Consider the following 15,896-nt stretch of genomic DNA (forward strand, 5'->3'; position numbering starts at 1 on the left):
ATAATTACCAACATTGCCTGATCTATCAGTGACTTTTTTGGTCATATTGCCCAGCCCTATAATCTGAATGAACAAATGAATACATTGATACATCTCTTAACTACCTTTAACCTGTTACAGACTATTTCTAATGTTCATATACATGTCATCTCCCTAGGTAAGGTTTTGACACAGTGAGTGAGATTAATTTATTAAAAGACTACACTGGAAACTGTGTCTTTATACTCAAGTCCTGTATGCACATTTTACTGTTGGGAATAGATAGTGTACAGAACATGTCATAGATGGATCCGGTATTCACTTAGGAAGCTGCTTGTCTTGTTATAGATGACTACCTGCACGTACTCGTTGTGTGGCCTGCAGTATGACATGGTCGAAATTTCACCTCTAACATCTCCACAACAAACCGACATGGAGTTTTTAATGTATATTTACAGGCAGGTATAAAGTACACATCCAGTCTTGTGTTCTTTTTAAACATGTTTTCTTTTCTTTGTCAGATCAGCAACACCGGCTATCATTGCTCATGCTAACCACCCAGATCTTCTTCCTGCTATTAAACACAAACCACTGCTGCTTCAGGTATTCATTACTGTTAATTATGTTACAAGGGAGAAGATCGCACAACAGAGTATCAGTAATGCTGCACCAAGTGTAGTCACAAAGTGGGTGAAAGACAGAACAGTCGTCTTTACCCTCCGATTACAACCCTTCGGTTTTCACGCTCGACTGACTGCAGTCCTCTCCTAATTGACCACAAAGGTTTTCAGCTCTCCCGCCCCACACACATACACAGTTTCACACACACTCACATAGTGTGACACCCCTGCCATTCACCCGCTAACACAGTTGGAAGGGTTCCAATTATCCTCCAGTGACTGCAAAGATTAATTGAAAATAACTCATTATGCAACTTGAGGACATTCCAGATGAGTCATATTTCAATTTGAGTCACAAGCTGACCGCAGTTTGACAAGTGTAACTGAAGCGATCACAAGGCTTATATCGAGGGAGGCGGCTAGACTGGCCTTCAAGACATAGACATAGCACTAGAAATTAAACAACTTCAATCCAGAGCCGTGCACAAGTACCACTGAACAGTAAATCTGTTCCATTTAATCATTTACACCTTTGTTGGAGTGTAACATAACCAGTGTACAGTTCTGAGTACTTACTTTTTGATTTTTTCGTCTGTTTTCTCGCACTTCTCTCTTACATGATGATCCTGAGGTCACAGGAAGAACATCATGCCTATGTGACTCATATACACATTTCTGCAAGACGATGGCACAAGGCAGAGCTCAGTGCAGTCAGAGCTACAGATAAATGTCAGATTCATGAAATACCTACAGAACAAGCCTTATGCTGTTACTCTACTATCTGTGCAATAAAGCAGCTTCAACAGAATACAATTCATCTTCAATTCATCTCATTCTTTAACAGGAGAGGATACAATTTAATATAGTGACCAGACCACAGGACCATATTACATATTTCTGTTCTGGACGCCAAGGGAGCATGAAATCTCCTCATATAAAACAAGGCAAATGTTGATTTTATTTGAAATGAAGGCAAGGCAAGTTTATTTATATAGCACATTTCAGCAACAAGGTAATTCAAGGCGCTTTACACAGGACATTGAAATACAACAAAGGAAAAAGAAACACATTTAAAACATTATAAAAGAAACATGTAAAAGGTGATTAAAAACAGCAAGTAAGAAAACAACACATACAACAACAACGAAATTAGCATCAAATTAATTGCATAGGTTAGGCTATATGTATTAGGTAGCACATATGTTCTCCTGTCCTTACAGCACTCACTAATGTACTTGAAAAAAAAAAGATTTTCTAGTGACAACATATAACCTTTCATTTTTTTCTTAAAACAAGATAGACTATAAAAAATAGCCATCTTGATAGGTTTTTCTCATAGCATAAGATATGTAAAGCACATGAATGCTTCTTTAAAAAGAGATACATATGATTATGAACTATTTAGCAGCAAAATTGTTTGTGCTGTGGTCTTTACAGTTAGAATTTTATAGCATTTCCAGAAGGCACAAGGGTGAGTTTCTAAATACCACGATGTGCCAAAAAAATGAAAGTGGGGGAAACAAGTAAACTAAAAAAGAAACAAAAATCAGAGCAAGGTTGGAGTCGTACAACAAATCAAACAAAGCTGCCAATGCATCACATTGCTGACATTCATTCATATCTTTATGATTTTATCCCAAAAAGTCTGAACTACATTATGATACTGCTGCATTTATGCAACACCACGTCTGCTCCCAAGGGTGGAGGGGGTGGGGTGGGGTGGGGTTGGGTGTGTGAGTGGCAGGCCTCATCAACTGCAATCCAGCCTGCCTCACCACCAAATAATACAAGCCAGGGCAGGGGGGTAAATCTAGGTCAGTAGCAGGAGCAGAGAATGCCTGCATGGCATTAACTGGTGGTAGTGTGTTCAAAAAAGCATGTCAGTTGGTTGTTAAAGCCTGCTGTTCTTTAGATATCAATTAAATGATCTGCATAGCACCTTCTTGAGGGAAAAGGATTTTCTCAAATGTATCCTATTTTAATATGGGAAACCTTTGTGAAAGCCTGAATATAATCCCATTTTATATTCATGGAATTGTGTCTTTGGGGTGATTTGTGCTGAGGAATAACCCAAATACAGTCCCAGTTCAAGGATTTTATGTTCATTTGCAATTCAGAATCTCCCTTAAAATATCCCCTCCCTTCAACGTTGACGCATGGAAAAAACACACCATAGATACAACTGCAAGAGAGGCACACAGTGGTCAGATTAATGCCGACTAATAGGCAGAGTACTGCAAAAATATGCAAAGTGTACAAGAGCCCCGTGGACCAGATGAAAGGTACACACACAAATGCATTCCACAGTCAGCTAATGTCTTAGTTCATCTTCCTCTGGCCATGTGATGCAGAAAGTGGCTGAGTCATTGGTTTGGCAAACAAATGACAACATGGAAACAGAGAAAAACTGAACTGAACTCATATGACCCAACAATAACACTGCTCCACCAGTCTCTTCAAGCACATATACCATTGGGATTTTACATCCGATATCCCATCCTGATCCTGGTCTTGCATGGAAGATCAAATATCAGCCTGTCTCTGTTCTCTGCTGCTGATGTAACAGGGATTCCTCTTCCAATATCACGGCAGAAACACTCTGTAGACACCCTTTTCCTTTTTTTTCCCCATTGTATTCATTCAAGTGATACTGATTTGTGAAAATGTACTTCAACTATTAAGGGTGAACAGTGTCCCAGATTGTACACTTCATCAAACATCAGGAGTTGTTCACCTGAGACAATGAAAGACTCTGGGGGATAGATTTGTGGTGTAAACACTTAGTATATGTGCATTAGTTACTTCTAAAAATAACATAGGACTGCACCTAACCATTGCTCTGAGTATATGCAATTCAGTAGTTTTATGATCTATAAAATAAACTTTAAAGAGTAAATTGGAAGAATACCCATCACAAGCCCAAGGTGATATTATCATCATCAGACTTAAATAAGTTATAACAGCCTGCTCACTGTGATAGCCTATATGACAGCAGGAAGAATAGCTGTAGCTATGGTACAGCTAATGGGGATCCTAAATAAATAAAGAAAGAAATGACTTAGCGTTTGTAAGCAAAAGATAAGCAGTTATAACTATATCTATAAAAAAAAAATCCTTAATCCACAATAACTATACTGAATAATCTAAAATGAACACTTTGCTGTTTTTTAACTGTACCCCTCCTCCTTTTCAGCATGATTGCACCTGCATGCTGTTTTAATGTGTTTTATTTAAATGCTTGTGTTTTTAGTGTGTTGCTGTATACAAGCCTGTCAAAGAAGAATTTCTGTCACTTGTAACAGACAATAAAGTTTTACCACCTATCTATCTAACCAAATGATAAGAGGCATTGACCATCATCATACTCTACCTGAGAGTGGAAAATGTCAGACTGAATAAATGTCACATCCAACTGCTGCGTCTGTTGTTACAAATTCTACAATATATGTGACTGTATAAATTGAGTGCTAAAATACAACCTTTTAACTTGTGGTAATTTTTTTTAAATCTGAAAATTTAAAAGACCCAGGCCTATTGTGTTCCAAGTTGATCATAGGTATAATGTAAGGTTGGAAGGAGAACGGCAGAAGCAATTTCCATGGGAAGCACTCAGCAAGACAGCTCTCTGAGAAAACAGACTAACTGGCTGTTTGATCATCAGTGCACTTGGATTATCACATTTTCTTCATTGCCTCTTCACATGGCCTGGGGCTTCAACAGCAGCAGCACTCTGAAAGGCGGCTTGTTTTGCACCTCTCATTCAATGAGATGTTTACTGTACTGGTGAAACAGGGTTTTTCCCATCCCAAAATAAGGTGGAGATTCATGGTAGAGCTGAAGCAGGTGGAGATGATTACATCCTGATCATGTTCTTTTGGCTCAAGTTTAAAAAAATAACAATTTCCAATCATTCTATGATGGAAGAAAAGGATAGGGCATTTATTATTTCCACACTAAACAGTTAAAAAGGATCAGCAAGCTAAACACTTTGCTTTATTAGAAAAAAAAGTTTAATAGCCTTCTTTCTACATCAGCAGTGCCACTTCTTCAGCATAATGCTGCTACTATTTTTCATTAAAAAATGATTGAAATTTACTGAATGCCTACAGAATGATAACAACACTGCTGATTCTCAGGAAAAGTTAAACTGAAAGTGGAATCTTGAAATCTCTGTTTGGGGAACATACATCCATATATATATATATATATATATATATATATATATATATATATATATACACATATACATATACACATATATATATATATATATATATATATATATACACTATATATATATATATATATATATATATATATATATATATATATATATATATATATACATACATACATACATACATACATAATATATATATGTATATATATGTATATAGATAGATAGATAGATAGATAGATAGATAGATAGATAGATACTGCAAAAATAAGCAGGGAAAGTGATAAGGCAGTGAAATCAAGGCATGATGAAGCAGTCATTCGGGATAATGTGAAGACTCAAGAGGGTTTAATGAGTGATTCCAGTGACAAGAAACACTGTTTTGATTTTATGAGACCAGACTGCACACTTGGCCAGAAACGGACCTTTATGCATTGCCTGCGTGTAGAATAAGTGAAATGTCTGCATCTTTGCACTCTGCCTCCCATTTCTAACTACCTACAATGCTCACTGTGGATAAATCTTAATGAGGGTTAGACGCTTGGCTTCACCTGCTTCAGCTCTACCATGAATGCACACCAAAGCAAAGCAGTGTCAGTGTCAGGGAAAGGAGAAGGTCGCTGCCTGAGTGATGTCTAATTTTGCCAAACTAAATGGGCTTCATTCCAACGTGGGCCAGAGTCCGCCCTAGAGTACAGTCAGATCAAAAGGCTCCCTGTTTTTAAGCGTGTATGGCATTATAAAGCACGTCATTCTATTGCAGTGGATCCAGTGGATAAGGAGACTCACTGGCTTTTTATCATAAACTAACACTGTTTTATCCAAACTTCATTCAAGTCACAGCATGTGGAAAAACGACAGGACAAAATCCTGAGTCCTGAGTTATTGTACAGAATGTACCGTTTTGAGCGCTAATACAAGTGCTATTGTAACAAACAAACTGTTATATCATTATTTGCCTTTACAGACCGATATTTTCAGCTATAGGCAAATGACCAAGTAAAGGAAAACCAATATATACAGTCTTCGAGCCTTTTCACAGCTTCAACTCTCCACTATCGCAAAACCAAAATATTTTTTCTCATTAATGATGTATAATGTCACGCACTTGTAATCCATCACCTTCTTTAGTTTATTTAAAACCCAGGCCACCGAATCTATAAAAGAATATCAGACCATGGAGCCTGTAAAGGCCAGAGTATCATGATTCACATCATCTTCAGTGAGTCCTTCTGACCTATGGATGGAAATTACTGGTTTCATAGATACCTGTGCTGCAGGCCATAGACATGAAGTGAAATTATTATTATCACTATTAGCAGTAAATCCAATGTTCAATCCCCATCTCCCTGTTTAAACTGCATTTGAGATGACCAAATGAGTAATATCACGCTCACATAGCCGTCTCTTTACCTCCAGACAGAAATTCAACCCCATTAGACAAAGCTCCCAGTCATCTCTATTACCAAAGTAGCAGTGAAGCAGCTCCAGCTACTTCAGCTCTCCCCCACAGTACGGGAAGGTGAGCACTAAAAGGAGACAGAGCTGCCAGAGAGGCCATAGAGAGCACTAAACAATTGGCTGATTATTACCAACACAGTGTACATGTGTCACTTTAATGACCAGGAGCACACGGAGATCCATTTCCATGTTTCTGACAGTCATAGAGATGCCATTGGACTCCTGGATTCTGCTTGAATACAATCAAGGAATAAAAATGTTATTAAATTAAAAGTCACTAAGTAATGCAAAACAAAATGGGAATTATCACTATATAATTTTCTCTTTTTTCCACTACCAAGGGCTCAGGGCTCCACAATAGGAATTGTTGGATCATTCTGGGCAAACAAAATGTGCACGAAGACTTGAAAATCTATCTCACTTGCCCAATCAAGGAAGTGATACAAAAAAAAATTAAACAGACTGGATTTTTTTCCTTTGATCTGAAGGAAGTAGGAAGGAGTGAGACATTTGTCATGTTCTAATACCACATGAATATGGCATCCTTTCCTTTAACACTGTACAAACAATTTCAGTGCACCAAAATAGCAGTGTAACTCCTCTCCCAAAGTGACTTTGGACAGATTAGGTTGATATGACAGTTCATCATAAAGGTTCGAGGTAAAAATACTTGGTCAATATCATCCTTTCTGTAGCCAAAATACATCCATACAACTTTTGTAATGATATTTTCCAATCCCTTATTCATTTTCAGATTGTGGTTTTGTTCATTTGCGTTGCTTGGCACTGCATGTTGCTGTCTGCAATATGACTACTGTACATGCACGTATTGTAATGTAGATGCTGCAATGTAGCTATTGTGCAGCCAGAGTTTGTGAAATACTAAACCCAAGCTACAAAACAATACAACCACGAGTCCAGCCTGTGTGCTTTCATAAGACAGCCTACAGAAGTCAACAGATGTGGTGCTGACTCCACAGCTTTTATGTTTCCACTTTGCTTGGGCGTTTCAGTGATTTCCCACATGGGACACACCTCTGACCAAATCCAGACTGAATGATGGCCGATCAGGCTGAGAAACAATTTAAATCCTCTCCTTTTAACAGTGCACAATGCTTCACTGTCTGCTATACATTTCCAAGAAAGGAGACTATAGTCATAAAGGTGTTCATCACTGACAATGACAGATTATGGAGTGCATTAATCAGAGCCTATCAGACACACTTACAGTGGGGGTGCGTCCTGGGGGATACTTAACACAGATAGCATGTGCGCAAAGCGCTTGTATGTGTATTGGCATGAGTGTGCATGTGCTCGACCTATCAGCAAGCAGATTATAAAGCCCATATTATCAAACCTACAGATGGAACTGCTGCATCAATCTACATGTAATGATTAGCTGAATATATATGAGAGGATTATCCCAGGTATTTTCCCAGAATGATACCCACCCTGCCCTTCACACTTCAGCTGTACAAAAGGGGAGGCTCAGACGCATTGAGACACATTTATTAAATACTGACTTACCTCCCCAACTCGTCTCCAATTTCGTAAAATTCCTCCACATTTTCTTGGTTGAAAACAGTCATGTTGCCCAGGCACTTCCTTCCTTCTTTCCTTTCCTTCCTCCTCCCGTCCTACCGACCGCAGGCTTCTTCTCCTTACCGGCACACCGGCTCTTCACAGCGGACACATCTCTACCTCAGCCTCCGGTCTGGGCAGGGTTACGAGCCGACGACCATCCTCATGTTAGGGACTTCAGCAAGTGACAGAGAGGAGGAGAAGAAGAGACAACATGAGACTTGTTCTACCTGGAGCTAACTGCTGGGAAAAGGTGAGCTGGAGCGGTCAACAAAAGCAGAAGCTGCACCTCCGAGGCGGCGTCACGACTCCTCCACTCATCTGTCCTCCTTCTCACTATGTACATGGAACTCCTACAGCGTCTGTTTCACTTATTAGACTGCGAGTATAAATGTAACAGTATTTTAACCATACATGTGTCGCTAGTGGCTGGTTAGGAATGTAAATAAGCCCCACGAAAGCTTGGTGTAGCCATGGGAAACCCCAGCTGCTCCTCCTCCTGTTTGGAAAATGACTGCTGTGGAAAGTCACAGCGTTAGCCCGTCTTCTTTAAATAATTACCCGTAAGGACCAAGACAGGTGTTGAGCCCAGATCATGTGGGCTAAAAAGTCCCGGTCCCATAACTCCCGCTGAAAATCCAAGCCGAACCGAGCTTTTCCTCACAATGACAGCACGAGCGCATTCCTGACCCAAACACTGCCATATATCGGCAACACTAGCTAGTGTGTTCACCGCGCGCGTAATTCACTCTTTCCTGAACGGAAACTGTGCTGGAAAAATGATGAATGCGCCGTAAAGTGTCTTATGGTGTACCTGTGTGTGTCCCGTAGCCGAGATTTCATGCGTTTTGGTGACCGCCACTGACCCAGGTTTGGCTCACGGAAGACAAAATGCTGGCTTGAATGGGAGAAATCAACGCTTACGATGTGAGGCAGTCTGGTCCTTGTGGTGCGTTCACTTCCAATGGGAAATATCTGACTTCTGATGGAGCGCCCCAGTTAGGTCTAGACGCTTGGAATCTCAAACAGCTGTTCTCGTCTGCGGTATTTAATATAACCCAAATACTTGCAATCGCGGGAACAGACGTGTCCTGCTATTAAGGATTGTGGGTTTTCGGTAGAAATGCTACAAAACCGGAATATGTAGCAAAAATGCTTGCCATAATTCAATGTGACGTGAACGTCTCACTGCTGTATAACAGCTCAGCCGCTCCGGTCGCACGAGGGCAGCAAACTTTCGATTTTCTGTAATCACACTTGGCTGGATGCGGTGAGTGACAGAGCGCCTCATCTTACTGTCATTTTCGTCAAATGTGTTAAACTTTTGTGAGAAGGAAAATATTTGGCTGGGTGCTAAAGTAAAGAAATTCTGGCAGTTAGCTTTTGCATGATGGCAGAAGCGACACAGCTTATTCCTGGGGTCTTTTTACATTATAATTTACATGAGCCTACAAGATGCGGATAGTACAATGATATGGTCAAGCAAGAAATACAAGTTTCATATGTCTTCACACAACATATCGTCGGCTTCCTGATAAAACCTGCTATGTGACTTTTGGCAAATTTTTCAGGAGAAACAAAAAACTGTTTATGTAACAGGAAACTGTGAAATATTAAAAAAAAAAAAAAAATATATATATATATATATATATATATATATATATATATATATACATATATCTGTTCCTTCAATGTTGGTACTTATAATGGAATGTAAACAACTTTCACAGGAGACTGAAATTTGAAGCTATAGTAGGGGAGATAGCAGGTTTTTATTCCCAACCAAAAATGTTACTCAGCAGGTTTTATCAGGAAGCCGACTATATGACATCATCATACACAGAGCAGTGACATCACTTTCAATTTACCAGACAACCTCAGACAGCGAGCTATTGAATCCTCTCTTTTGGCTTCATGATCAGGTCCAGCGATGACACAACAATAATTACTTAACATTTCTTAATAAATAGCATTTTCTGAGTTGTTTCTTACAATCCTTCATATTTTTTTGCTGTCTAATATTCTGTAGTGGTGAATTCTATTCATGCATTGCTCTGCACATCACTGTATGTTGACTCCAAGTAGTTTTACATGTTTTATTGTGAAAATAAAAAAGAATGCTGGAGAGAGAAAAAAATCATACTTTTGATTGACTGTTATTCTGAGTATGAAGCCTGTTGTGTAAAGGGTTGCATATCTTTTTTGCCATGAGAGAACTGCAATCAATCAATCAATCAATCAATTAATCAACCAATCAATTGGTGGTCAACTGTAAGCATCTGACAAAAACTGGAATTTGCTAAATTAAGCCGCTTATATTTGAATATTCTCTGTTTTCTTTTACTTGCATTAAAAAATATATATATATCTTTGCTTAACAACAAATGATTTTACAGCCTTAACAACACATCATTTAATCAAGAAAATAATCATCAGTTTATTTCGTACTTCTGCCTGATTAAAGCCCTGTAGAAACTGTGACTGTCACATTCTTATTTAAGTTTTTATTTATTTGTCTGGTGTTATCTTAAGAATTGCAGTTCTTTTTTGTTTAGGCCTACTCTTCTGAAAAAACAGCAGCCACATGTTACCTATTTACGTCACCTTCCCCACTGTTTCAGTGTGAACCACAATGAAATAATGTGTTAATGCTAATACAGTTTGAGGTAGAACTTCACATAGCATCTTAGCATCTACAAATCATGAATTTGCACTGTGCTTATGTATGGCCCTGCTTTTATTCCATTTTTTGCTGATCTCTGATGATATTAGGTTATCTGCATAAATCATGCACTGTGAAGTCATTCATCAGACCATGTCCTATCCAGACAGTGGGGGTCTGGTATGTAGGGTACAGGCGACGGGCAGGTTACACTCTGAATAGGTCACATTTTTATTGCAAAACAAACTAAACAAATGGGAGCAGAAGGCCTCTGTCCACTTTCCACTTGGTGACACTCATTATGACTCTGATGTGTATTGTACTTGCTCTGTCAAGGGGAAGTGTTACTATGATGTCACGGCTGTGTCATGCCTTAGTGCTGCACTGTAAAGCTACATGTGACTCCAGGCTGAGTGAGGGGGGAAGTACTTTAAGATGTCTATGCATCTAGGGCCAAGCCTTTATGGGGCCTTAAATAGAATTTGATTTGGGGGTCCCCCACTGGCTCATACAATTGGGCGGCTAAGGGTCATAACACCCTGAGAAGGTTGGGCACCGTCTGATGACATCAGCTCCGGGTCAAAGGTCTCAGTTGTCCCTGAAGGCCACTGTATGTGAGGCATCCATGGATGCATCAAATAAGACGATTGTAAATCCCTGAAGAATCCCCTCTGACATTCTGTTTTTGCTGCTTTTATCATCAATCCAGAGGAGAGGACTGTAATCTGACCAAAGGCTGATAAAAGAAGTGGACTTGCCTGTTGCAATGTCACCCATTGCTTTGTGGACTATTGTTCCGTATAAGGTTTAGATTTTATATTTTGACCATTGTCATTTCATATTTTTATACTTGTTGGAGCCAGAAGTGACCACATTTGGACTAGCTGGAGATAAGCAATTGATGATGATTAGGTTAATATAAACTTAATCACACTGTTAATTTGATAACATTATGAAACATTTGTGTAAGTAAAGAATCTTACAGTCTTGTAGGTGTAACTTATTAATCACATTTACAGTTACACTTTCTGTTTTATTTAGTGAACAGAAGCTCTGAAGCTCTGACTCAGCTGGCAAGTGAGCTGGGGATCAGTGGTTGGTATCAATGCTTTCTTTTCAGCCTAAAATGTCATTGACCAGGAATATTTACAGATGGACCACCAGATCACTTATGAGAGGGTCAAAAAAAGTAAATGAGACTGGAGTGACCCCTGGAAGAAAATGACGCGACATATAGAGACAAGTTCAATATATAAGTCTGTGGAAACGGGGGATCTTTGGTCAGTGGTATTACACTTTAACATACCTGAGCTCTGACTTCACTTTCAAAGCTCCCTCTGTTAACCTGACTTACTGCATTTACATCAAAGTGCAGTATACATCTGTTATAGTATACATGAATATGACAGTGGCTCACACAAAAACTCTACTACCGTTAAATTCATGCTTTGTATAGACAGACTGTCACATATGGGAAATGAGGAATGCCTGTCACAAGTTTCCAGAGCCCAGAGTGCCAGCAGAACAAAAACAAAACATGTTCCATTTACAGTCAGATAAGACTGAGAAAAACAAAGAATCTTCATGTTTGAAAGACTGGAAACAATATTCTGTGACTGTTTAATGATGAACTAATTAAAGAACTAGAAACAGTGACCAAAGATGGGCAGCATTTCAGTTAAATACAAAATAATTTGTATTTTGCTGGGCACAAAAAATAAGATGTCATTTGTACAGAAATACTTCAGTAGATTGTATTTGTGTATTTGAAAAACTTCAAATATATTACTTAATATGTAATCCTTCTCTCAAATAAGACACATTTGCAGGTATAAAATGTAGCTTTTTTTTCTCCATAAAGTAATACAATAATTAACCTCATCACAGTCTTTGTCTGAACACCAGTGAACCATGCTGACCTATCCGGTCCCAGATACAAGCAGTAGAAATGGATTTAGTCTTGAGGCTTTCTGGGTAAGCGGTTCAGAGTAGAGTCGGTGCTCCTCCACATCCAGAGGACGCTGTTGATGTGGTTCATGTCCAACCAGAATGAGACCCCAAGCCAGAACCATTTCTGAAACAAGCCTTCCTGTCTGATTTCTATTTAGCAGCCTGGCAAAACCAGTAAACCACTGAACGTCATGGCAGAACCCTCTGATGGGCTTGTTAGATTTACATCTCAACCTCATCTACAGTGGATCTGTCAGAAAAAAAAAAAAAAGCTTGGTACATTCACTCAGCAGGTCAGTTCTAGTTGTCAGTTAAAGATACTCAGCAGATACAGATGGCAACCAAATGTCACAGAGCAGTCATGCCTTTCATTATTCACAACTAATACATTTTATTTGTAGCCCACTGTACATTTGACACCAAATGTCAAAGTGCAATCAAATCAACCAGAAATGACTTTTCTGAAAAGGAAGGTTTTTAGTCCTTTTCTAAAAAGCATCCACTGTTTGTGGAGCCCTGAGGTGGTCTGGGAGGGCATTCCACAGACAGGGAGCAGCAGCCTCAAAGGTTCTGTTGCCCATGGACTTGAGCTGAGTCCTGGGAGGGCGCAGACAGTGCAGTTGGCCGGACAACTTTAGACTGTAATACAATATATACAGGAGGTTATGCGTTATAGAAACAGATTCTGTACCAGGCTGTAAGGATGATTTCCTCTGCTGTAAAGTTGGATAGTTGAACATCCAAGTATGTGGAGCATGACGTGCATTTGGAGCCAGCCTCAAGTGAACATCCAGTTAAATTTATTCAAATCTGAGAATGAGCAAATATAAAGGAGATTTGTAAACTACGGCAACTGTCTGCAGCTTGAAAGTAGGGGCCCAGGCACCATGTCAAATACAGAGCTACACATCTTCGGGTGAAGACATTTATACACACAGACATTTATAATCCACAAGGAAACTAAAAGCAAAGGTGAGGACAATCCGAACCTAAACCTACGCCTACCATAATTAACCCTTAAGTGACTAAACAGTCCACAGACATTTTAATTCTTCAGTAAATCCATTAGTTAAGTAAATACGATACATTAAACATATACAGCAAATGGAAATAATAGTACGTAGATGTAAGTGAACACTGGATATTGATTTCATGAAAATGTCCCCAGTCCGTTTGGGTATGATTCAATATATTTTATCAATAACACTGCCTTACCTTCTGTCACAATTTGTAATTACAATCTCCTTAAACTTTGCTAAATCTTACACACTGAACCTTAAGAACTGTATGTTTAACTCTTGTCTTAAAAAATGTGTTTGTGTGACAGGACTATTAAAATTAAGTGTAAATTATTGTGAATAGTGAAACCAGGTGAGCCACTACGGTCCAGATCATTCCATCTTTTTAAATGGCCACATTCAGTTTGTTTAGATGTGTTTTTGTCATTTTGGTACAAATTGGTAAATGGTAATTACATTTAAATGCATTTCTAACACCCATATGGTATTTGTTTTGATACATTGTATGAGCTGCTTTAATTTAGTCAGTACTTTTTTTGATCCATATGATTTTATCCCTGGGACTGACTTGAAGTTCCACTTGTGTCAGTTGTGGTCATTGGTCTGTTGTTTTAGATGAACAGCAGGCTTAGAGAAGACACATGAAACAGGACTTCTGCACTTCCACTATTCAGCTGAAGCGCTCTAGTGATATATGGATCTCATTTCCAGCTGTAACATCATAAACGCCCCTTTTGCACCAACCTGTCACAATAAGGATCCTTGCAGAGCAGCGTCATAAATCATTTTATATTACATGGTGGACACTGACAGTGCTGGGTCTCAGATGTGAATGAATCATGGGAACATGTCGTGCCTGAGCTCTAATCATTTGTTATCTACTGTTGTTGTGTTTCCAGGACAATGGGATTCCTTTAGTATGACAATGTAATTGAAAACACCATGCAGGGGTTGGGATGTCTGGCAGGCTGTGTTCACTGCAGTGTAAAGGACTGATACGCCATCTGCTGGTGAGGGTCTGTAAACAATTTTTTAAAAAAGCAATTGTAGTGATCGTGTGACAGCATGGTGCCTGATTGTCTGCTTTTACAAGTAATTCAGTAAGATCACCAGTTAAAAACAACTGTGTCTGATCAAAAAGTGAGACAGTATATTGATTGTAAATAGCCTTGTATATCCTTGTGATGATCATCGATGGATAAAACACTGGATTTGTAATACTTTAAAAGATTTACATGAATAGAGTTTTCACATATTTTTATGGACAAGTTTTAAAGCCTTTTCTGAACTTCTCAACCAGTAACAATATAATTTCAATCATATTCACAACCTTTATGTACATTTAAAGGTAAACTTTAATTAATGCATGAAAACTAAACAGCAATCCTGTATCAGGACTGTAAAAATATAAAAACCCAAATTATGCACATTTATTATGATTTTTGCTAAATTGGTTATTTACACAAAATTGATTTAAACTCCTAAACCTCAACAGATTTGAGGAAAACACTGACAAATCTTGGTTTGTTGAATTTCATTAAAGATGAATTCAGGAGGACATTAGCTTCCCCCATGAAGAATAGTTTTAAATATTAGCTTTCAAATCTTTTTTTTTCCATGTCAATTTTTGCATCAGGGTAGGGAAAAACAAAAAACTAGTTAACAGGGTAGATTTGATTTTGATCATTTTACTGTCATATGTTTCCTAGGAAAATAACTGAACTGATTTGGCCGTAGGATGCAGTCAGTGTCTGCACATCTGCATCGGTCCACTGTACATTATTCTTTTGATTATAAAATCCACTGATACTCCTGAAATCGACTATTTACTACTGGTCATCTTTTTAGTCCAATGGCCCGAAAGGTCCGATGGACTATTGGTATCAGTTGTCGTCCATCGTCAGCCGTAAAGAATCTTCTTCTCCGAAACTTTCAGTCAGAATGACTTGATATTTGTTGTGGAACATCTGTGGGGTAAGGTCTACCAAGTTTGTTCAAAGAATTAGGAAATATTAATTTTAGAATATTTTTTTTTTATGAATTTTTGAAATATTCCAAATCCCCATTGGTTTATAATGGGACACATTTCAAAGAGCTATAACTTCAAAACAGTTGAGGATATTGATCTAATTACTATTGGTAACAGATAGGAAGTCACATATGGTCTTTCATTTGGTGCCATGAGCTTTAACCTCGCCCAACCTTGAAAGGTCAAACAAATGTCAATTAATGTCTTTAAATATGTCGTTGGACTACAGGACCCTTGGTCTTATTTTTTCTGTTTCAGAGCTTGTACCATCCATTGTTAGGTTGTGTCACCTACGATGCCTGAGTGTCGATCAGAGTTAATATTCCTGTAACTAAAGCCCACTTAGCTAGGTATTAGTATTACCTGTTGACTTCTGTGGATGTGAATAGGTGTTTGCAATTTGTAAAGTTCAAATGTC

The 15,896-nt window shown here is 38.6% G+C and overlaps 1 protein-coding gene across 3 annotated transcripts in view; it reads right to left on the reverse strand.

Moving 5' to 3' along the window:
* dapk1 (death-associated protein kinase 1) overlaps positions 1–8,909 on the reverse strand; it is a 132,499-nt gene extending 123,590 nt beyond the window's left edge. Inside the window, exons 1-2 of one of the 3 annotated variants that reach the window (XM_030143256.1) lie at positions 8,743–8,909; positions 7,765–7,993 (exon numbers count right to left, since the gene is read on the reverse strand). In XM_030143256.1, the coding sequence (XP_029999116.1) occupies positions 7,765–7,826 (62 nt within the window). In that variant the 5' untranslated portion in view covers positions 7,827–7,993; positions 8,743–8,909. Of the gene's footprint in view, positions 1–7,764; positions 7,994–8,107; positions 8,327–8,632 lie in introns of those variants that run through there. The other 2 variants (XM_030143254.1, XM_030143255.1) reach the window with 2 other exon arrangements.
* Between the last annotated feature and the right edge of the window lie 6,987 nt (positions 8,910–15,896).

The sequence above is a fragment of the Sphaeramia orbicularis genome, chromosome 9 (assembly GCF_902148855.1).
Source record: "Sphaeramia orbicularis chromosome 9, fSphaOr1.1, whole genome shotgun sequence".
NCBI classification, from domain to species: Eukaryota; Metazoa; Chordata; class Actinopteri; order Kurtiformes; family Apogonidae; genus Sphaeramia; species Sphaeramia orbicularis.